The sequence below is a fragment of the Diorhabda sublineata genome, chromosome 1, assembly GCF_026230105.1.
Source record: "Diorhabda sublineata isolate icDioSubl1.1 chromosome 1, icDioSubl1.1, whole genome shotgun sequence".
Classification (NCBI taxonomy): Eukaryota; Metazoa; Arthropoda; class Insecta; order Coleoptera; family Chrysomelidae; genus Diorhabda; species Diorhabda sublineata.
The window spans coordinates 1,930,990-1,955,031 of NC_079474.1; the positions used below are offsets into that span (position 1 = coordinate 1,930,990).

A 24,042-nucleotide genomic window follows, 5' to 3' on the forward strand; every position below is an offset into this window, starting at 1 on the left:
ATCCTTGGAAAATCTGTATACAACTAATATTCTATCCGAGCTGGTACAGCCAATTTTTCAAAATTCCTACTAGATTTTCCACAAATAAAAAAATTATTTTAGTAAAAAAGAAAATTTCGAAAAAGTAGCTTTATCTTTAAATTTCACCCTGTATAATCACTAGTTATTTCATCAATTCATTAACATCTCGTTATCTCTTATTTTTATAAAAAAAAAAATTTCGAAATCGGTTAGATATATACGGGGGGTGTTTAAAAAAATCGTAATTAAAAAAATATCGGAAAAAACCAAAAAAAAATTTTGAAATGTTGCTTGTACTTTTTACGATTTTATCCTTGGAAAATCTGTATACAACTAATATTCTATCCGAGCTAGTACAGCCAATTTTTCAAAATTCCTACTAGATTTTCCACAAATAAAAAAATTATTTTAGTAAAAAAGAAAATTTCGAAAAAGTAACTTTATTTTTAAATTTCACCCTGTATAATCACTAGTTATTTCATCAATTCATTAACATCTCGTTATCTCTTATTTTTATAAAAAAAAAATTTCGAAATCGGTTAGATATATACGGGGGGTGTTTAAAAAAATCGTAATTAAAAAAATATCGGAAAAAACCAAAAAAAAAATTTGAAATGTTGCTTGTACTTTTTACGATTTTATCCTTGGAAAATCTGTATACAACTAATATTCTATCCGAGCTAGTACAGCCAATTTTTCAAAATTCCTACTAGATTTTCCACAAATAAAAAAATTATTTTAGTAAAAAAGAAAATTTCGAAAAAGTAACTTTATTTTTAAATTTCACCCTGTATAATCACTAGTTATTTCATCAATTCATTAACATCTCGTTATCTCTTATTTTTATAAAAAAAAAATTTCGAAATCGGTTAGATATATACGGGGGGTGTTTAAAAAAATCGTAATTAAAAAAATATCGGAAAAAACCAAAAAAAAATTTTGAAATGTTGCTTGTACTTTTTACGATTTTATCCTTGGAAAATCTGTATACAACTAATATTCTATCCGAGCTAGTACAGCCAATTTTTCAAAATTCCTACTAGATTTTCCACAAATAAAAAAATTATTTTAGTAAAAAAGAAAATTTCGAAAAAGTAACTTTATTTTTAAATTTCACCCTGTATAATCACTAGTTATTTCATCAATTCATTAACATCTCGTTATCTCTTATTTTTATAAAAAAAAAATTTCGAAATCGGTTAGATATATACGGGGGGTGTTTAAAAAAATCGTAATTAAAAAAATATCGGAAAAAACCAAAAAAAAATTTTGAAATGTTGCTTGTACTTTTTACGATTTTATCCTTGGAAAATCTGTATACAACTAATATTCTATCCGAGCTAGTACAGCCAATTTTTCAAAATTCCTACTAGATTTTCCACAAATAAAAAAATTATTTTAGTAAAAAAGAAAATTTCGAAAAAGTAACTTTATTTTTAAATTTCACCCTGTATAATCACTAGTTATTTCATCAATTCATTAACATCTCGTTATCTCTTATTTTTATAAAAAAAAAATTTCGAAATCGGTTAGATATATACGGGGGGTGTTTAAAAAAATCGTAATTAAAAAAATATCGGAAAAAACCAAAAAAAAATTTTGAAATGTTGCTTGTACTTTTTACGATTTTATCCTTGGAAAATCTGTATACAACTAATATTCTATCCGAGCTGGTACAGCCAATTTTTCAAAATTCCTACTAGATTTTCCACAAATAAAAAAATTATTTTAGTAAAAAAGAAAATTTCGAAAAAGTAGCTTTATTTTTATATTCCACCCTGTATAATCACTAGTTATTTCATCAATTCATTAACATCTCGTTATCTCTTATTTTTATAAAAAAAAATTTCGAAATCCGTTAGATATATACGGGGGGTGTTTAAAAAAATCGTAATTAAAAAAATATCGGAAAAAACCAAAAAAAAATTTTGAACTATTGCTTGTACTTTTTACGATTTTATCCTTGGAAAATCTGTATACAACTAATATTCTATCCGAGCTGGTACAGCCAATTTTTCAAAATTCCTACTAGATTTTTCATAAATAAAAATTATTTTAATACAAAAGAAAATTTCGAAAAAGTAGCTTTATTTTTATATTCCACCCTGTATAATCACTAGTTATTTCATCAATTCATTAACATCTCGTTATCTCTTATTTTTATAAAAAAAAATTTCGAGATCGGTTAGATATATACGGGGGGTGTTTAAAAAATATCGGAAATAACTAAAAAAAAATTTTGAACTATTGCTTGTACTTTTTACGATTTTATCCTTGGAAAACCTGTATACAACTAATATTCTATCCGAGCTGGTACAGCCAATTTTTCAAAATTCCTACTAGATTTTTCATAAATAAAAATTATTTTAATACAAAAGAAAATTTCGAAAAAGTAGCTTTATCTTTAAATTTCACCCTGTATAATCACCAATTATTTCATCAATTCATTAACATCTCGTTATCTCTTATTTTTATAAAAAAAAATTTCGAAATCCGTTAGATATATACGGGGGGTGTTTAAAAAAATCGTAATTAAAAAAATATCGGAAAAAACCAAAAAAAAATTTTGAACTATTGCTTGTACTTTTTACGATTTTATCCTTGGAAAATCTGTATACAACTAATATTCTATCCGAGCTGGTACAGCCAATTTTTCAAAATTCCTACTAGATTTTCCACAAATAAAAAAATTATTTTAGTAAATAAGAAAATTTCGAAAAAGTAGCTTTATTTTTATATTCCACCCTGTATAATCACTAGTTATTTCATCAATTCATTAACATCTCGTTATCTCTTATTTTTATAAAAAAAAATTTCGAGATCGGTTAGATATATACGGGGGGTGTTTAAAAAATATCGGAAATAACTAAAAAAAAATTTTGAACTATTGCTTGTACTTTTTACGATTTTATCCTTGGAAAACCTGTATACAACTAATATTCTATCCGAGCTGGTACAGCCAATTTTTCAAAATTCCTACTAGATTTTTCATAAATAAAAATTATTTTAATACAAAAGAAAATTTCGAAAAAGTAGCTTTATCTTTAAATTTCACCCTGTATAATCACCAATTATTTCATCAATTCATTAACATCTCGTTATCTCTTATTTTTATAAAAAAAAATTTCGAAATCCGTTAGATATATACGGGGGGTGTTTAAAAAAATCGTAATTAAAAAAATATCGGAAAAAACCAAAAAAAAATTTTGAACTATTGCTTGTACTTTTTACGATTTTATCCTTGGAAAACCTGTATACAACTAATATTCTATCCGAGCTGGTACAGCCAATTTTTCAAAATTCCTACTAGATTTTTCATAAATAAAAATTATTTTAATACAAAAGAAAATTTCGAAAAAGTAGCTTTATTTTTATATTCCACCCTGTATAATCACTAGTTATTTCATCAATTCATTAACATCTCGTTATCTCTTATTTTTATAAAAAAAAATTTCGAAATCCGTTAGATATATACGGGGGGTGTTTAAAAAAATCGTAATTAAAAAAATATCAGAAAAAACCAAAAAAAAATTTTGAACTATTGCTTGTAATTTTTACGATTTTATCCTTGGAAAACCTGTATACAACTAATATTCTATCCGAGCTGGTACAGCCAATTTTTCAAAATTCCTACTAGATTTTTCATAAATAAAAATTATTTTAATACAAAAGAAAATTTCGAAAAAGTAGCTTTATCTTTAAATTTCACCCTGTATAATCACCAATTATTTCATCAATTCATTAACATCTCTTATTTTTCTAAAAAAAAAAATTTCGAAATCGGTTAGATATATACGGGGGGTGTTTCGGAAGTATCGGAAATAACGAGATTTAAATTTGATTAAATTAAAATGAAAATTATTAAACTTTATACACGACGGTAAAGTTTGTACATCCAATTTTCAATAAAATCTGATATAAATACATTTTTTATCTCTATATATATTCGAATAACTGAGAATCTGAGGTATTGCTGTTTTGAATATTGATTTCTCATCGGACACTATAAAATAAAGTTTGAGCAATTTTTATTTGTTAACATTTAGGGGTAGCGGAGCTCGCGAATTTTCAAAAAATATCCACACGCAACAACCCCGGCGAATACATTTTGTTTTTTTGTTTTTTTCAAAATACGCGAGCGAATTCACCAATGCTTATTTTCGAAAAAAATTCGTTCGAAAATAAGCAACATTTTCGTTTCCCGAATAAAATATTTACAAAATCTTTTTATTTTCCAATTCAATTCACATTTAGTTAAAAAAAAAAAAAAAAATCATTTTCATCAAAGTACGCAAGGTGCGTCAACGTATCGCCATTAATTTGGACTGCGTTTTCCTGACGTGCGTCTCGCAGTGCTTCATCATGTGGTCCTTCCTGATGAAACCCTTGCCGCAAGTTTCGCAAGCGTACGGTTTTTGCCCGGTATGCAAACACATATGCCTCCTGAGATCGGTTTTGTGATTAAATTGCTTCGGACACAGCTCGCACTTGTGGGGTTTGTCGCCGGCGTGTTTGGTCAGATGTTCCTGGTAAGTAATTTCGCACGAAAATCTTTTACCGCACCTCGTACATTTGAAAGGTTTATCGCCGCTGTGGAAGGTCTTGTTGTGTTGCGTCAGATAACAGGCCTTATTGAAAATCTTGTCGCAATCGTAACATTTGTGCAAACCCGGTTTACTCGTAGTAGACGTTATCAAATGGATGCCGGTGGTGTTTTCTTCGTAATCCCTTTTGGTGTGGGCCTTCTCCGGCGATTTCGGCTGGGCCTCCAATCTCAATTTGATATCGTCCATTATCTGCATCTTATTTTCTTCCATTATCTTGGATTCGTTTTCCGACGTCATGGATATCATGCTCAAATCTTCTTCTTGGATTCGCTCGTTCGGGGAATAACCCAAAATGTATTCTTGCGTTTTGGGGGACGAATCGTTTTGCGTTATGACGGTGAGTTCGTCGTTTTTATATAAAATCGTTTCATCGGGTAAATTCGTTTCGTAGTAATTGGTTAGAGGAGCCGTCGCCGACTCCCTGCCCCCCACGTTAGCTGATTCGTAACCGTTGTTGAATCTGTGCGCTTGGATTTGCGCGAAACTCGGCAACGGCTGATTATTTTCGACTATGCGTTGTTGAAAACTAAACTGGTATTCACCAGTAATATTGTGGTTGTTGGTGGTGATAACCATAGCCGGCATAACGTGGGGGGCAAGCTCGTTTGGGTACATCTGGTATTGGTTGTTGTTGTCCATCGACATCATATGTTGGGCCGGTATATTGAACCCCCCATGGGGCGTACTGATTGAAGGAGTGGTCAGCGTTAGCAGGCCCCCCAGGTTGTTGGTTGAGGGACCTGCATCCCCGTTTGGGGGACTACCGTTCGATATATGCGGACTAGGATGTTGCTGCTGCATCGGAGATCCCATCGGGGAATGTATATTGGGCGCCGACGGCGGTTGTCTATTATCGTAAGGAACGTTTAAACCGCTTATCGTACCTAATCTGTCGTATTGGGTGGCGTCTTCGTTGCGTACTTCGTCTCCCGAATTACTCGATTGCGGACGTTCTTCTTGTTTAGAAGACGTTTCTCTGGTAGGATGATGATGGGCGCTGATTGGTAAACCGGCCGGATCCGGTTGTCCGCTCGATTTAACCGCGTTTTTATGTAAAGTTGTATTGTAATGTCTTTTCAAATGTCCCGAACTGGTGAACCATTTATTACAAGCCGTACAATTGTAAGTTTTGGGTCTTCTGGCTTCGTTCGATTTCCAATTGGCTCCTTTACCTACCGGAGTCGGTTGAGGTATCGCATTCGTCGGTATTTGACTACTAGAAATAACCGAATTATTCGTCGGAGATGTCATTTGTTCGAACGGTCGGTAATTTTGATTTAGACCTTCTTGATTCGTCGTCGTCGTCGTCGTCGTCGTCGTTACGTTATTACCGATAAATTCTTGATGTGGCGGAAATAATTTCTGTTGTTGTTGTTGTTGTTGTTGTTCTGGAATATTTTGTGTAAATAACCTTTGTTGCGGCGAAGGCCACGAATTCAACATCGCCGATACCGAATGCGGATTCGGATCGCCGTTTTGACGTTTTTCGTCTTCGTTATAAACGTTGTGGACGACTTTGTGCGAATCCAAATCCAAAATTTCGCTCTGAGTCGGATCCTCTTGTTTGATAACGACGTGCTCGAACATGAAATGTTGTTGATTGGTTTGGTGATAAGGTGCGAGGTGCGGTGCGACCGCGGGCGTCGCGGGGTGCGCGATATTCAAATGTTCTATTAGTTGGGAAGCGGAGTCGCACACGTATCCGCACTTATCGCATTGTTTGGGGCTGGGGGACGGGGTAGGTTGCGGCGGATAGGCGGGACTCGAAGACGGTACCTGTGCCTGCCTGTCGTACGGACTGTTTTGAGTTTGGTTGTAAGGGTGGTATCTGTAAGGGGTTTTGTGGACGAAAGATTCTTGATTGAATTGTTGGTTTGAATGATCTAATGAGAAATATTGTTCGGGGTAATTGGAATAAAATTGATTGGTCGGCGAATGTCTTTCGATTTTTATCGGATAATTTTGGAAATTCGTCGGGAAACTGGAATTTTCTTGATAAGGTGACGAAGCGCTTTGGTAACTTTGAGGAGTCGGGGGATGACCGAAAACCGTTTCGGGGGTGGCCCTACTATAATCCGGACTCTTTTTTTGCATTGAATCTGAACTATCGGCGGCGGCGGCTACGGTATTATTTGGATTTAACTCACGTTTAGATATTATGTTGTTTTTGGAGTTGTTGTTGTTGTTGGTTTCTTCGGGATTCGTCGATGTGGACGATTGAGCTTGTACAGCCCAATTTTTTAGCAAATTCTCTTTGTGGTACTGCAGATGCACTTCCAAGGATTCGGCCGAATTGAGGGAAATTCCACATTCCTTACAATGGAAAGGACTATTCATCTGTTGTAGATATTGTTGTGGTGTGGTGACACCGCTGCTGCTATTTGCCATGGCACGATTAAAAAACAGTTTTTATATCGATTCGAAACACAAAATAAAAAGTTTTTTAAAAACAAAAAATACGATAGTCACTTTTTAAATATCATAACATTTCAATTTTCGTTCGGTCCGGGTGGCATAACGTTCAAAATGTAATAGTACAAACCGCTTTTGTTTGAAATTAGCATAGCACTCGGTAAATTATAAAATAAATAAATTAAAAGAAAAAAAAAACTGTCGAAATGTCTCTTTAGCCCATTATTATTTATTTTCGCGACACTCCGTACGCGAAAATCCAACGCGCGACGTCATATTTAATATAAAAAAAAAACCGAACGACAACGGATCACCGAAAAAACGAAAAAAAAAAAAAAATAACTTTTTCAAACTCCGTAATTTTGTTACAACGTTCGCTTCGGTCTAAGCGTTGTTGTCGTCACCAAATTCGACTTTATACTGATACGGGCCGGTGTCTCTTGACGAAATTCGGTGGTCCAAGTGCGTAGTTTTGCGAGTATCGCATAGGCCGGCCGAGACGTTTTCGGCCAATGGCGTAGCCGGCTTTAATGCGTTCGGGCTAGTGGGGGGTAAGATGCTGCATTTTTGAACACACATTTGAGTTTCGGATTATGTTTTTGCTTCTGCCAGCATTTCGCCTTGCTTACTACCAAACACAACAAAAATAAAACTTTTTTTTTATTCGTTTCAATCGTTATTCGTTACTAGATTTAATTATGCTATAGTTTTCAAACGTGTATTTGTATACAGCGTGTCCTAAAAAGTGTACAACGTCGATGTCATGGAATGGGTGATGAATTAACTCGATTTTCCTATGAAATCGGTTCAAGATAATGAATTTTTAAGTTTTTTTGAGAATAATAGCTGAAAATACACCTCTATAGCTAAAGTATTATATTAATTTTCGAGTCAAACGTATAGTTTCCCTGGGAATCGAATTTACGAGAGTTTTCCTAAATTTTTCGCCTATTAAATTCATCATTTTCGATAATTCAATGACATTTTGACGAATCTGAAACATTTTTTTCCATTTTCAGAGCAAAATGGTCCCTTTTGAAAAATTAATTTTTGTTTTTTAACTTTATCTCATATAATTCGCTTTGTATAAACACGTGAAAGCTGTTGTATTTTTTTTATGATAAAATCGATGTTCCTTTTCGTCTTTTTTTTTGTATTACAACGTTGCCAGTTCAAAATTGTAGATACTATAAATTAATACAGTGTTATTTTTCAAAAAAACATTGACTTCAGCTTTCACCCTGTATATTTCTCACAAATATGGAAGTGGTAGAACAAAATATGAAAAATCACTTAGAAAAATGTTTTCTTAATCGATTCGTACCAAAAATAAATCGATATGTCGCATGGTTTCGGAAATATAGAACTTTTCATACCGACATGTCAAATTTTTTCGAATTTACAGTTTTACACGAAATCCAATTTTAGTGAATTTTCATCAATTTTTCGCATTAAATAGTTTTATTTCGAGCAACCGGTATCATTTTCGATAATTCAATGACATTTTGACGAATCTGAAACATTTTTTTCCATTTTCAGAGCAAAATGGTCCCTTTTGAAAAATTAATTTTTGTTTTTTAACTTTATCTCATATAATTCGCTTTGTATAAACACGTGAAAGCTGTTGTATTTTTTTTATGATAAAATCGATGTTCCTTTTCGTCTTTTTTTTTGTATTACAACGTTGCCAGTTCAAAATTGTAGATACTATAAATTAATACAGTGTTATTTTTCAAAAAAACATTGACTTCAGCTTTCACCCTGTATATTTCTCACAAATATGGAAGTGGTAGAACAAAATATGAAAAATCACTTAGAAAAATGTTTTCTTAATCGATTCGTACCAAAAATAAATCGATATGTCGCATGGTTTCGGAAATATAGAACTTTTCATACCGACATGTCAAATTTTTTCGAATTTACAGTTTTACACGAAATCCAATTTTAGTGAATTTTCATCAATTTTTCGCATTAAATAGTTTTATTTCGAGCAGGCGGTATCAATTTCAATAATTCAATGACATTTTGACGAATCTGAAACATTTTTTTTCCATTTTCAGAGCAAAAAAAGTCCCTTTTGAAAAATTAATTTTTGTTTTTTAACTTTATCTCATATAATTCGCTTTGTATAAACACGAGAAAGCTGTTGTATTTTTTTTATGATAAAATCGATGTTCCTTTTCGTCTTTTTTTTTGTATTACAACGTTGCCAGTTCAAACTGTAGATACTATAAATTAATACAGTGTTATTTTTCAAAAAAACATTGACTTCAACTTTCACCCTGTATATTTCTCACAAATATGGAAGTGGTAGAACAAAATATGAAAAATCACTTAGAAAAATGTTTTCTTAATCGATTCGTACAAAAAATAAATCGATATGTCGCATGGTTTCGGAAATATAGAACTTTTTATACCGACATGTCGAAATTTTTTCGAATTTACAGTTTTACACTAAATCCAATTTTAGTGAATTTTCATCAATTTTTCGCATTTAATAGTTTTATTTCGAGCAACCGGTATCATTTTCGATAATTCAATGACATTTTGACGAATCTGAAACATTTTTTTTCCATTTTCAGAGCAAAAAAAGTCCCTTTTGAAAAATTAATTTTTGTTTTTTAACTTTATCTCATATAATTCGCTTTGTATAAACACGTGAAAGCTGTTGTATTTTTTTTATGATGAAATCGACTTTCCTTTTCGTTTTTTTTTTGTATTACAACGTTGCCAGTTCAAAACTGTAGATACTATAAATTTATATAATGTTATTTTTCAAAAAAACATTGACTTTAGCTTTCACCCTGTATATTTCTCACAAATATGGAAGTAGAGGAATAAAATATGAAAAATTACTTAGAAAAATGTTTTCTTAATCGATTCGTACAAAAAATAAATCGATATGTCGCATGGTTTCGGAAATATAGAACTTTTTATACCGACATGTCGAAATTTTTTCGAATTTACAGTTTTACACTAAATCCAATTTTAGTGAATTTTCATCAATTTTTCGCATTTAATAGTTTTATTTCGAGCAAGCGGTATCATTTTCGATAATTCAATGACATTTTGACGAATCTGAAACATTTTTTTCCATTTTCAGAGCAAAAAGGTCCCTTTTGAAAAATTAATTTTTGTTTTTTAAATTTATCTCATATAATTCGCTTTGTATAAACACGTGAAAGCTGTTGTATTTTTTTATGATGAAATCGACGTTCCTTTTCGTCTTTTTTTTGTATTACAACGTTGCCAGTTCAAAACTGTAGATACTATAAATTAATACAGTGTTATTTTTCAAAAAAACATTGACTTCAACTTTTACCCTGTATATTTCTCACAAATATGGAAGTGACAGAACAAAATATGAAAAATCACTTAGAAAAATGTTTTCTTAATCGATTCTTACTAAAAATAAATCGATATCTCGAATGGTTTCGGAAATATAGAACTTTTTATACCGACATGTCAAAATATTTTTGAAATTTCTCAATTTTTTGACGTAATAGTTGGAAAATACACCTTTATAGTAAAAATATGCGAAAAACCATGGAATACATGAACCATGAAGCACAGAAAAATTATGTTAGTTTCCCGGTCAAATTTATAGTTTCACAAAAAATTCAATTTTCACGAATTTTCCTCAATTTTTCGAATTTAATAGTTTTCTTTCGAGCAACCGGTTTCATTTTCAATGTTTAAATGAAATTTAAATGAATTTGAAACAATTTCTCTTTTGTCGACGTTCGTTTTCGTTTTTTTTTTGTATTACAACGTTGCCAGTTCAAAACTGTAAATACTATAAACTAATACAGTGTTATTTTTCAAAAAAAACATCACTTCAAGTTTCACCCTGTACATTTCTAGCAAATATGGAACTAAAGTAATAAAATATGAAAAATCACTTAGACACACGTTTTCTTAAACGATTCGTATCAGAAATAAATCGATATCTCGAATGGTTTCCGAGATAGAGAACTTTTTATACGAGAATGTCAAATTTTTGGATTTTTTTTTTACATTATAGTTACAAATACAACTTTATAGTAAAAATTAGAAAAAAAATCATGTTAACTGAAGAAAGTTGATGTTTAACAGTAACAACGAATAAATTAATCAAAAAGATTGAAATAGGAAGCAAGTCAAAGAAGAAATAGCATACAGGAACCAGACAAAAAGTACTAAAAAGAAAATGTGGTAAAATTTTTCGAAAAAAGCAAAGAAAAACTAAATATGATCTTTTTTTAAATTATTATCCTTTAATTCAACTAAAAATATACTGGGTGATTGAATAATGACATATTTCGTAATTTAAAAACGATTTCAAAGTCAAGGTGAGAGCGATAAACTTTTCAAAGCTGAATATAAACTCTTGTGAACTTATTTTGGCGGATAATTTTTTTTTATTTTGCAAGCCAGACTCTGTCTGCATGCATTAATTGCATCCTCGAGGCATTTTCGAATTCGGCCGTGGATCCTTCTCTCTTTAAACTGTTTGATTTCTAAGATCCAGTCTAATCGTAACCGTTTAATTAATAGAAACAAAAGTTTTTCAAAATTATTAAAAAAAATTATTAATTTCAATATAAATTGTTAACGACGTTCATAAATGATGTAAATTTTATTTATTAATTATAAATAATACGTGGGTTGAAGTGAAAGTACATTAAAACAAAGTCTTCAATCGCACATACGAGGACAACACAAAAAGTATGTCACTAGAAACAACTTATGCGTCATACTGGTACCTTGTTCGCTTGAAGACAGACAAAAGGCGTTAAAATTTTGAATTTTACATCTCATAATTTCATTTATAAAGTCTTAAAGTCCACTTTTAAGTACGAAAGAGTAAAAAAAACTTATTTGCTGTTTCAACTATCTATAAACAAATCAAATAACACTCGTATGACAACAAACCGTCGCCATTAACGTCAAACTGTATAATGTCAATGTCAGATTTGACAGATATACATAAGTGTTGCCATATTTCGAAACATATGGTCGACGGTCTTTCTTAGTTGCCCACCCGGTATTTGCTAAGTACAGTTCCGGAAATTGAAACTTTTATTCCAGTAAATTTCGTCCTGTTTAAGGACCTTTATTTAAAAATTCGAAAATATTTATACTTTACGAGATATAGTCGAATACAATGAAGAATCGTGTGATAAATATGATATACCCGGTATAATATTATATGGATACACGTATTTTCGATGCAGAGGGTTAATTAGAAGATGTTGATTACAAAATAATCATTAATAAACTTCTAACGATTCGCAATCATTACGGAATTCTTCTTTCAAGTCAAATCGAAATTTTTTCGAGAACAACACATTAAACCGTGACGTATAATGAATGAACATTAATCCAAAGGCGTCTAGATCTTCGTTTCGTAAAGGTAAATGCACCTTTGTCCTTGCAGATTTACAAATTGCATGTTGCATTGCATCCAAAATTTAAATTTAGGCTTACGTCATGCTACGGTGATTTTGGTATTGGAATTAGACTCGTTCATGTGAAAAGACATTTTGCGTACAAAGTATCAATTCGATCAGTTCCAAATTATATACAAGTCGAAAATTTAAGATATTTAAATAATTATTGTACTTGACTTTTAATTATTTTTTGACTATTAAGTTAAAACTTATACGTAATTTGACTGTACTACAACTCGTATAAACGCAAATTCCATAAAACTTTATGGAATTATCATAGAAAGACAAAAACTAACTAGATTTATGGTGGTAGTAAATATCATTTCGACATACAACAGTAGTTGTTAATTTACACGAATTATCACCATAGAAATAGATAAAAATAATAGATCTATGGTTATACGAAATATTGTTTACGTAAATATCTGATACGAATTGTGACAAATGACAGTTTAATTAATTATTATATTCTAAATTATAAAGTATAACCATAGAAATAGATAAAAATATTGGATCTATGGTGGAACCAAATACTATTTTCGTAAACATATAAAACGAACTATGACAAATGACAGTTTGTAATTATTATATTTTACATAGAGTAACCATAGAAATACATAAAGATATTAGATCTATGGTGATACGAGATATTGTTTTCGTAAATATATGAGACTAATTGTGACAAATGACAGTTTAATTAATTATTATATTCTAAATAATAAAGTATATAGATAAAAATATTATTTTCATACGACCCAACTCATATTCAAGTATATTTTCTAAATTATACATTCGAGCATTATGAATTTTCAATGGATGATTACGTATGTCGACGTAGTGTCTTTACAGGTATAAATAACAACTATCTGAAGGCCAGGGGCGGCTCATGCCCAATGGTCAACAATTCGTAACTTTTACTGTGCAATCTAGAGATAGAAAAAATCGATTCTTTAACAAAAATGTATTCTTCGATTGTGTTTTAATACCTACTGTAAGTATTTTCAATAAATAATTACAATTTATGATAATTTTCTTCAGAATGTTTGTTTATGGTTTTTTACGTTTTTTTTTGGCATGTACAACGTTAAAAAAATTTGCGTACCTCCTAAATCATAAATTTTATCGAGTTGAACAAATAGTACTTTTTCTACTATCCATAAATGGTCTAAATAATTCATAAATCGTCTTAACATTTGTACAAAATATACATTCAAATGGATACTGGGGATTTAACTTGAATTTTTTAGTATTAATACTCTTATATATCTACTTGAAAGGTACTACTCAATATGGACGCCTCAATTATCAATTCATTAATCTCTCCAAGATCCGGTACCATTTCAAAATGGCGTCTAGTTGTTTTAAGTCAAAACTGATACATAATTTGACTGTACTATAACTGGAATTAGTATAAACGTAAGTTCGACAAAATTTGCTACAAGTTTTAATACTTCATATACAAAATAGGTCATAAATAAAAGTTATTTTATAAAAGAAATGCCTTCCAAAAAGTTTAATATTGTACTTTTGCGAGATAAAGTCTATTATAAATACGTCCTTTGTTATTTCGACGATACCTGTTTTTATATACAAATCATATCCGGTTATTTATCAGTTTGTAGCATGAACTTTCACTTTTGTCAACAGATATTTTTACACATAAAAGAAATACGTGAAACAGTAGGAGTTTCTAGAAAAGGATTAGATAGTGAGAATATTGACATAAATATTGAAAATTGCCGTTTGAGTAAAAAATTTTCTTCGAACGTCTGGTACAGGGGTCAGTAACCTTTTTAATAGGATTTACTATTAATGCTAGAGTTGATTTTGAATTGCTGAAATCTGTCAGCAAATTATAATCTGTTCCTAAGATATGTCCACCCGGTACATATTTTATTTAGAAGATATACCTTACTTATATCGTCTTCTATATATATTTATAGAGCTTTTAAATCATTCATGTACTTTCAATTAGTTCAAATTAGAGCCTGAATTACTTAAAAAAATATCTATTCTAGTTTACTACAATCATAGAAAGACAAAAATTAATTACAATTTATTGTGCTAGTAAATATTGTTTTGACATATAACAGTAGTTAACACGGATTATCACCATAGAAATAGATAAAAATATTAGATCCATGGTGATAGAAAATATAAGACGAACTGTGACAAATAACTGTTTAATTAATTATTATATTCTATATAGATTATAACCATAGAAACACATAAAAATATTAAATCTATGGTGATGAAATATGGTTTTCGTAAATATATGTGACGAATTATGCGAACTGATAGTTTAATTAACGATTATATTCTATAAAGAGTGTAATCATAGAAATATATAAAAATATCAGATCTATGGTGATACGATATTGTTTTCGTAAACATATTTGACAAATGACAGTTTTATTAATTGTTCTAATAAATATTACAACTTTTCGATAATTAATATACAGTCTCGGCATGCTTAAACGTTTTAAAACTTCTTGAACTTGAGTGAAAAGTGATACTTGAATAGACAGTAACCACGTTAATGAAGTACGTACACGTGAACTATTGGAAAGTGCAGTGAAGTACTTAGAAGTATATTAGGTTAGAAATTTATTCAGTTATTTTTATTCTTTTTCATTATAACATTTCTAAACACAGCTTTGTGTTTTTCCTGATTCGGGTTCGTGAGAAATATTAATTATAATTTATATATATAAATAGTTTCCAAATTTCCCTTAAAAATAATTAGAAAATTTAGTATGGGACCGTTGGTCATTCATTAAACAATTCCTACATTTTCCAACCAACCCTCTATTCTCTTCCCGACGCTCTTGGTGTTTACGCAAGGAAAATAGAATTTCCAGGACCGTCTTTACAATTTTTGTTTTTCGAAAACTGAGTATGAAAATTAATTTGGTGTTATAGCGTGAATCGGCGCGGGGTATTTCGTCGAAATGAATTTTTAGTTATTGACTGACGGTTAGTAACTAGGAGTAACAGTCAGAATTCTTTGTGTGTGGAAACTTTGGATCAAACTTTGATTTTCGATATCTCGGGCTCTAATTATCGTATCGCGAAATTTTTTTCATCAAAATATATGGTTTTTGTATACCTATGCTTTGCTATATAGTATTAGAAGTTAAAATTAATTTTTTAATAAGAAATCGTGGAAAAACTGTAAAAAAATATTTTCTCGAAGTTTGAGCGTTAAAAAAATATCAAAATTAAATTTTGAAAAAATTTTTGTATATTATCTATTGAACTACAACTTTTTTTCTGTAGATTGCAGTGAATCGCGTTTTGGATTTGTTAATATTAATATTGTACAGAGCGATTGAAAAAAAAAAAATATATATATATATAAATACAGTGTATGCTACCGCCATTTTGAATTTTGAAAATTTGTAACAAAGATCGTTTTTAGAAACATTAGTACTATATTCTCTTGTATTATGAATTTAAGTTTATTATTTTTACTAAACATTTCGTATTAATAAACAAATTTTCAAATTTTTAAACAATTATTAAAAAATTAAGGACTGGAAAATTTTTTTCAAAAAATCTAATTATATCATGTTATAGAGCATAGAATTTCCCATAACTTTGTTTATTAAATTTTTTTTGTACGTGCAAAATTAAAAGAAAAATCAGCGTAGAAAACTGAAATTTCGAATCCACTAAGCTGTGCTTATAAACTGCATTATATTCTTAATATTTTTGAATCCTATATAATTAACGTGTTCTTTTCAACTACCCCGGACTAAAAATTAACTTCACTTATGATAATTTAGTCAAAAATATCGTCGTAATATGAAACCCATACAATTCAAAACTGACGCCGATCCTGTCTCAGTTGTACATCGAGGCGAGAGAAACCGAGAGAAAGAGAAGGAACTATGAAGAATTGTCGTTAGAATTTGCATGGTCCTATCTCCTAATATATGGTCTGGCGTCGGTAGGGCCTTATCTGCACTGTCCACCCCGGCCATCCGTGGACCAAGTACTAAACTTTAATTTATGGTTGCCGCCCAGCATTGTCACATCTTACAGATGACTGAGGACAATTTCTGTTCCTTCCTGATTTAAAGGTTATTACGAAACGTTGTCTTTATGGGTTCAACGAACTGTACTTATCATTAAAAACGAAATAAATCGAATCACGTAAAAATTATATAACATCGAAAATAGTTCGATAAAAAATGAAACTATCCTTGGGATTATGACTAAAACACTTTAAAATCTCTTTTTCTTCGTTTCTGCGTCTTCTCCTTGGGTTCTTTTGATCATCTCAGTCGGTTTTTCCAGCTCAAGTTGAGTCTTTTATGTATCTCAATGTATTTTCCTTCCCCAGTTCTATTTCTGTGGGAAATATCTTCCATTTGGAAAGTCTAGGGGTTATTGAATGAGGTAATGAGTCAACTGGCATGTTTACCAGTTAATACTAGTACAAAATGTACCGGAATCTGAATTGGAACCAACAAAAAAAAAACAAGTTTATCGATTACGGTGAAAACATCACATATTCGAGATTTCGCGACTACTTTGATGATGTAAAAGAAAAGGGTGAGTTGATTTGATTGAATATTCTAGTCAGTGTTCTTTTCTTTTAGTTCCAGAAGGCCAGTCGTGTGTGTGTGTGGGTATGTGTGTGACATCCCTATCTGTTCCCTTATTTCAAACTTCGACATACTCCCCTTACGTATGTGCTAAATGGACCTTTTTATTCTTGACGAATTCTGTCTTCGAGATATTTTGTAAAAGACAAGCAAATTTTCTATTCAAAAACAAATAAACAATTCGGCCAAACGAGAAACGTGGAAATTTCTACTCAAATTTCGAAAAATCGACTACGCCGGTGATGAATATGTCAAATAATTAGCGAATCCCCCAAGAAATACTCAAAAAATTCAATCGATGTGCTTCCATAGATCAATCAGAACAACCAAACAACAAAAGTCGCCATCTTGAAGTAAACGGACAGTTTTGGACAGTGATACGAAATATTGTTTACGTAAATATCTGAGACGAACTATGACAAATGACAGTTTAATCAATTATTATATTTTATATAGAGTATAACCATAGAAATACATAAAGATATTAGATCTATGGTGATACGAAATATTGTTTACGTAAATATATGAGACGAATTGTGACAAATGACAGTTTAATTAATTATTATGTTCTAAATAATAAATTATATAGATAAAAATATTATTTTCATACGACCCAACTCATATTCAAGTATATTTTCTAAATTATACATTCGAGCATTATGAATTTTCAATGGATGATTACGTATGTCGACGTAGTGTCTTTACAGGTATAAATAACAACTATCTGAAGGCCAGGGGCGGCTCTTGCCCAATGGTCAACAATTCGTAATTTTTACTGTGCAATCTAGAGATAAAAAAAATCGATTTTTTAACAAAAATGTACTCTTCGATTGTGTTTTAATACCTACTGTAAGTATTTTCAATAAGTAATTACAATTTACGATAATTTTCTTCAGAATGTTTGTTTATGGTTTTTTACGTTTTTTTTTTGGCATGTACAACGATAAAAAAATTTTCGTACCTCCTAAATCATAAATTTTATCGAGTTGAACAAATAGTACTTTTTCTACTATCCATAGATGGTCTAAATAATTCATAAATCGTATTAACATTTTTATAAAATATACATTCAAATAGATACTGAGGATTTAACTTGAATTTTTTAGTATTAATATTCTTATATATCTATTCGAAAGGTACTACTCAATATGGACGCCTCAATTATCAATTCACTAATCTCTCCAAGATCCGGTACCATTTCAAAATGGCGTCTAGTTGTTTTAAGTCAAAACTGATACATAATTTGACTGTACTATAACTGAAATTCGTATAAACGCAAGTTCGACAAGCAAATTTTCTATTCAAAAACAAAAAAACAATTCGGCCAAACGAGAAACGTGGAAATATACAAGAATTGCTACTCAAATTTCGAAAAATCGGCAACACCGGAGATGAATATATATGAATAATTAGCGAATCCCCCAAGAAATACTCAAAAAACTCAATCGATGTGCTTCCATAGATCAATCAGAACAACTAAACAACAAAAGTCGCCATCTTGAAGTAAACGGACAGTTTTGGACAGTCAAAACATCGAATTGATGGTTCAAACGCCTTACAGTTTTTGTTTGGCACCTTCTTATTCCTAAAGATGACAAATTAATTGCAAGAACAACGTTTTTTTACACCTGGAGAAGGTGTTGGTGCATTAAATCAATTGTTTTGAAGGGTACCTCAAAGTACCCGCAAAATTTAAGTAGAAACATATAAAACTTAAGTCTTAAGCACGAATTACGAAGAATTGGTTCTTTACAACGCACTTTTTTGACACAAAACGAAAGGTTTAAGGACAAACTTATATACCAGCATTTAGCTGCGTGAGTTGATTACATATTTTAGCCTTAGTAAGACATGTCTTCAATCAAACGTTAACGTGAATCAAAAGTCACTGTATACAACCTCCTAACTAAATTTGAGACATTTTTCAACTTGACGTTCGAGCTATAAACAATTTTTTTTGCTAATCGAAGTTTCCCACGTTTAAAGAAGACAACTGCCACGATTCTAGAATAGTTAGAGGTGTTCCTGCACTAATGTGGGTACCATATTTTTTTCTGGTCATAAACAAAGTTTTTTTATCCAAAAAAAAATGACTTATAAAAATATCTACGATGGGTTATATTAGAAAAATGATCTAGAAAAAGCGTTTGGAAATTTTCTCGTTGGAAATTTTATCGAAATTTAAGTCCAAAGGATAAAACTGATAAAGAAAAAGTTATAAGTTACGTTATAACAAAGGATTCGTATGCTAATAATCCCAAACGATAAAGGAATATCGGAAACTAAGTTTCGGGATTTGGTCAGGATGGAAATCTACCTGTTCGTCGTGGCTATATTTCGATAATTCAATTACACTATAACGAAATTTCTGAGCTACCAATACGGATATAATTTACGTAAATTCGAATTTTTCTTTTCGATTTCATCATCTAATTAAAGAAACTGTCCGTCAAACTCGTTGTACAAATATGTCACGTTTTGTAATTTCGGAATACCCAGAGGATTGGGATACACAACTGGAAACGAATATTTATAATTGGATAAGTAAATATTCTCCAGTTCCCGAAAGTTTTCCTTCGATCTTCCCTCTTGTCCTGGACACTGAAATTTCTCTCCTTGATTATCGTGAGTAGTTACCCTTTTGCTGTAGTATCTCTATGTTTGTCCTATGTTCAGATCCAAGGTATCCGCAGCATTCGTACATTTCGAACGCATCAATTTCTGTGGCTGCATCCGTACGGGGAAGATGTAACAGCGAATCGTCCTGGTGCGGAATTCCAGGCTGACGTTACGGTTTGTCAGAAATTTCCTCAAACTTTTCCGCGGTTGCTCTTGATCTGATTTAGAGTTTCGGGTGCCCAGGTGTCTTGGAGATGACGCTTGTTCAATGATCTCTCCTCTTGGAGTCTTTGGATGGAGTTTCTTTGTATTTTTACATCTTGTGGTGTGACACACAGTCGAAAAATCCTTCTTGATATTCTTGTATAAGTTATATAAGATCGTGTTTCATTTGAAGGGTTTCTATTTTCGCCAGCCTTGATTGTTCGGCATTTCGCGCGGATAAGCCTGTTAATTTCGGCATATTTAACTGTATTTATGTGTTATTTGCAATTCCAAAGTCAGACTCCTTGGTCATATTTAACGTAACCTTCAGCTCTTCCTATGAAAACTCGATGTTCCGTGTCAAACTGTCTGTTGTCAATGTCAGATTTGACATAATCACATCAGCGTTGCCATATCTTAAAAGTTAATTAGTAATGTCAGATTTTTGGACTTCTTTTTTGAATAAACATTGTAATTTGTGTTTAGAGTGTTTGTTAGGAGCTAATTTCCACGAAAACAAATCGTATTAAATGTATAGAGACATTTTTTTACAAAAACAAACCGTGATTTGCCTTTAGAGGCTGTCTTCTACGAAAAAAACTGTCATTTGTATTTATAAAGTATCTCTTTTGAAAATTCATTGTAATTTGTATTTAGAGTGTTTGTTAGGGGCTAATTTCCACGAAAACAAATCGTATTAAATGTATGGAGACATTTTTTACAAAAACAAACCGTGATCTTCCTTTAGAGGCTGTCTTTTACTAAAAAAACTGTCATTTGTATTTATAAACTATCTTTTTTTGATATATATTGTAATTTGTGTTTAGAGTGTTTGTTAGGGGCTAATTTCCACGAAAACAAATCGTATTAAATGTACAGAGACATTTTTTTACAAAAACAAACCGTGATTTTCCTTTAGAGGCTGTCTTTTACGAAAAAAAACTGTCATTTGTATTTATAAACTATATTTTTTGAAAATACATTGTAATTTATGTTTAGAGTGTTTGTTAGGAGCTAATTTCCACGAAAACAAATCGTATTAAATGTATAGAGACATTTTTTTACAAAAACAAACCGTGATTTGCCTTTAGAGGCTGTCTTCTACGAAAAAAACTGTCATTTGTATTTATAAAGTATCTCTTTTGAAAATTCATTGTAATTTGTATTTAGAGTGTTTGTTAGGGGCTAATTTCCACGAAAACAAATCGTATTAAATGTATAGAGACATTTTTTTACAAAAACAAACCGTGATTTGCCTTTAGAGGCTGTCTTTTACCAAAAAAACTGTCATTTGTATTTATAAACTATCTTTTTTTGATATATATTGTAATTTGTGTTTAGAGTGTTTGTTAGGGGCCAATTTCCACGAAAACAAATTGTATTAAATGTATAGAGACATTTTTTTACAAAAACAAACCGTGATTTGCCTTTAGAGGATGTCTTTTACCAAAAAAACTGTCATTTGTATTTATAAACTATCTTTTTTTGATATATATTGTAATTTGTGTTTAGAGTGTTTGTTAGGGGCCAATTTCCACGAAAACAAATCGTATTAAATGTATAGAGACATTTTTTTACAAAAACAAACCGTGATTTGCCTTTAGAGGCTGTCTTTTACCAAAAAAACTGTCATTTGTGTTTATAAACTATCTTTTTTTGATATATATTGTAATTTGTGTTTAGAGTGTTTGTTAGGGGCCAATTTCCACGAAAACAAATCGTATTAAATGTATAGAGACATTTTTTTACAAAAACAATCCGTGATTTGCCTTTAGAGGCTGTCTTTTACGAAAAAAAACTGTCATTTGTATTTATAAACTATATTTTCTAAAAATACATTGTAATTTGTGTTTAGAGTGTTTGTTAGGGGCTAATTTCCACGAAAACAAATCGTATTAAATGTACAGAGACATTTTTTTACAAAAACAAACCGTGATTTGCCTTTAGAGGCTGTCTTTTACTAAAAAAACTGTCATTTGTATTTATAAACTATCTTTTTTTGATATATATTGTAATTTGTGTTTAGAGTGTTTGTTAGGGGCTAATTTCCACGAAAACAAATCGTATTAAATGTACAGAGACATTTTTTTACAAAAACAAACCGTGATTTGCCTTTAGAGGCTGTCTTTTACTAAAAAAACTGTCATTTGTATTTATAAACTATCTTTTTTTGATATATATTGTAATTTGTGTTTAGAGTGTTTGTTAGGGGCTAATTTCCACGAAAACAAATCGTATTAAATGTACAGAGACATTTTTTTACAAAAACAAACCGTGATTTGCCTTTAGAGGCTGTCTTTTACCAAAAAAACTGTCATTTGTATTTATAAACTATCTTTTTTTGATATATATTGTAATTTGTGTTTAGAGTGTTTGTTAGGGGCCAATTTCCACGAAAACAAATCGTATTAAATGTATAGAGACATTTTTTTACAAAAACAAACCGTGATTTGCCTTTAGAGGCTGTCTTTTACCAAAAAAACTGTCATTTGTGTTTATAAACTATCTTTTTTTGATATATATTGTAATTTGTGTTTAGAGTGTTTGTTAGGGGCCAATTTCCACGAAAACAAATCGTATTAAATGTATAGAGACATTTTTTTACAAAAACAAACCGTGATTTGCCTTTAGAGGCTGTCTTTTACCAAAAAAACTGTCATTTGTGTTTATAAACTATCTTTTTTTGATATATATTGTAATTTGTGTTTAGAGTGTTTGTTAGGGGCCAATTTCCACGAAAACAAATCGTATTAAATGTATAGAGACATTTTTTTACAAAAACAAACCGTGATTTGCCTTTAGAGGCTGTCTTTTACCAAAAAAACTGTCATTTGTGTTTATAAACTATCTTTTTTTGATATATATTGTAATTTGTGTTTAGAGTGTTTGTTAGGGGCCAATTTCCACGAAAACAAATCGTATTAAATGTATAGAGACTTTTTTTTACAAAAACAAACCGTGATTTGCCTTTAGAGGCTGTCTTTTACCAAAAAAACTGTCATTTGTATTTATAAACTATCTTTTTTTGATATATATTGTAATTTGTGTTTAGAGTGTTTGTTAGGGGCTAATTTCCACGAAAACAAATCGTATTAAATGTACAGAGACATTTTTTTACAAAAACAAACCGTGATTTGCCTTTAGAGGCTGTCTTTTACTAAAAAAACTGTCATTTGTATTTATAAACTATCTTTTTTTGATATATATTGTAATTTGTGTTTAGAGTGTTTGTTAGGGGCTAATTTCCACGAAAACAAATCGTATTAAATGTACAGAGACATTTTTTTACAAAAACAAACCGTGATTTGCCTTTAGAGGCTGTCTTTTACTAAAAAAACTGTCATTTGTATTTATAAACTATCTTTTTTTGATATATATTGTAATTTGTGTTTAGAGTGTTTGTTAGGGGCTAATTTCCACGAAAACAAATCGTATTAAATGTATAGAGACATTTTTTACAAAAACAAACCGTGATCTTCCTTTAGAGGCTGTCTTTTACTAAAAAAACTGTCATTTGTATTTATAAACTATCTTTTTTTGATATATATTGTAATTTGTGTTTAGAGTGTTTGTTAGGGGCTAATTTCCACGAAAACAAATCGTATTAAATGTACAGAGACATTTTTTTACAAAAACAAACCGTGATTTTCCTTTAGAGGCTGTCTTTTACGAAAAAAAACTGTCATTTGTATTTATAAACTATATTTTTTGAAAATACATTGTAATTTATGTTTAGAGTGTTTGTTAGGGGCTAATTTCCACGAAAACAAATCGTATTAAATGTATAGAGACATTTTTTACAAAAACAAACCGTGATCTTCCTTTAGAGGCTGTCTTTTACTAAAAAAACTGTCATTTGTATTTATAAACTATCTTTTTTTGATATATATTGTAATTTGTGTTTAGAGTGTTTGTTAGGGGCTAATTTCCACGAAAACAAATCGTATTAAATGTACAGAGACATTTTTTTACAAAAACAAACCGTGATTTGCCTTTAGAGGCTGTCTTTTACTAAAAAAACTGTCATTTGTATTTATAAACTATCTTTTTTTGATATATATTGTAATTTGTGTTTAGAGTGTTTGTTAGGGGCTAATTTCCACGAAAACAAATCGTATTAAATGTATAGAGACA

At 30.5% G+C, this 24,042-nt stretch overlaps 1 protein-coding gene across 1 annotated transcript; it reads right to left on the reverse strand.

Annotated features, from left to right (window-relative positions):
• Window positions 1-3,875: 3,875 nt before the first annotated feature.
• On the reverse strand, window positions 3,876-7,464 carry LOC130442680 (uncharacterized). Its single transcript, XM_056777002.1, has one exon. It carries the CDS (start codon window positions 7,014-7,016, stop codon window positions 4,323-4,325), a length of 2,694 nt encoding a protein of 897 aa, XP_056632980.1. The 5' UTR covers window positions 7,017-7,464; the 3' UTR covers window positions 3,876-4,322.
• Between the last annotated feature and the right edge of the window lie 16,578 nt (window positions 7,465-24,042).

Coding starts and splice junctions, on each gene's coding strand:
- LOC130442680 (XM_056777002.1), bottom strand. CDS start 7,016: ATGGCAAATAGCAGCAGCGGTGTCACCACACCACAACAATATCTACAA.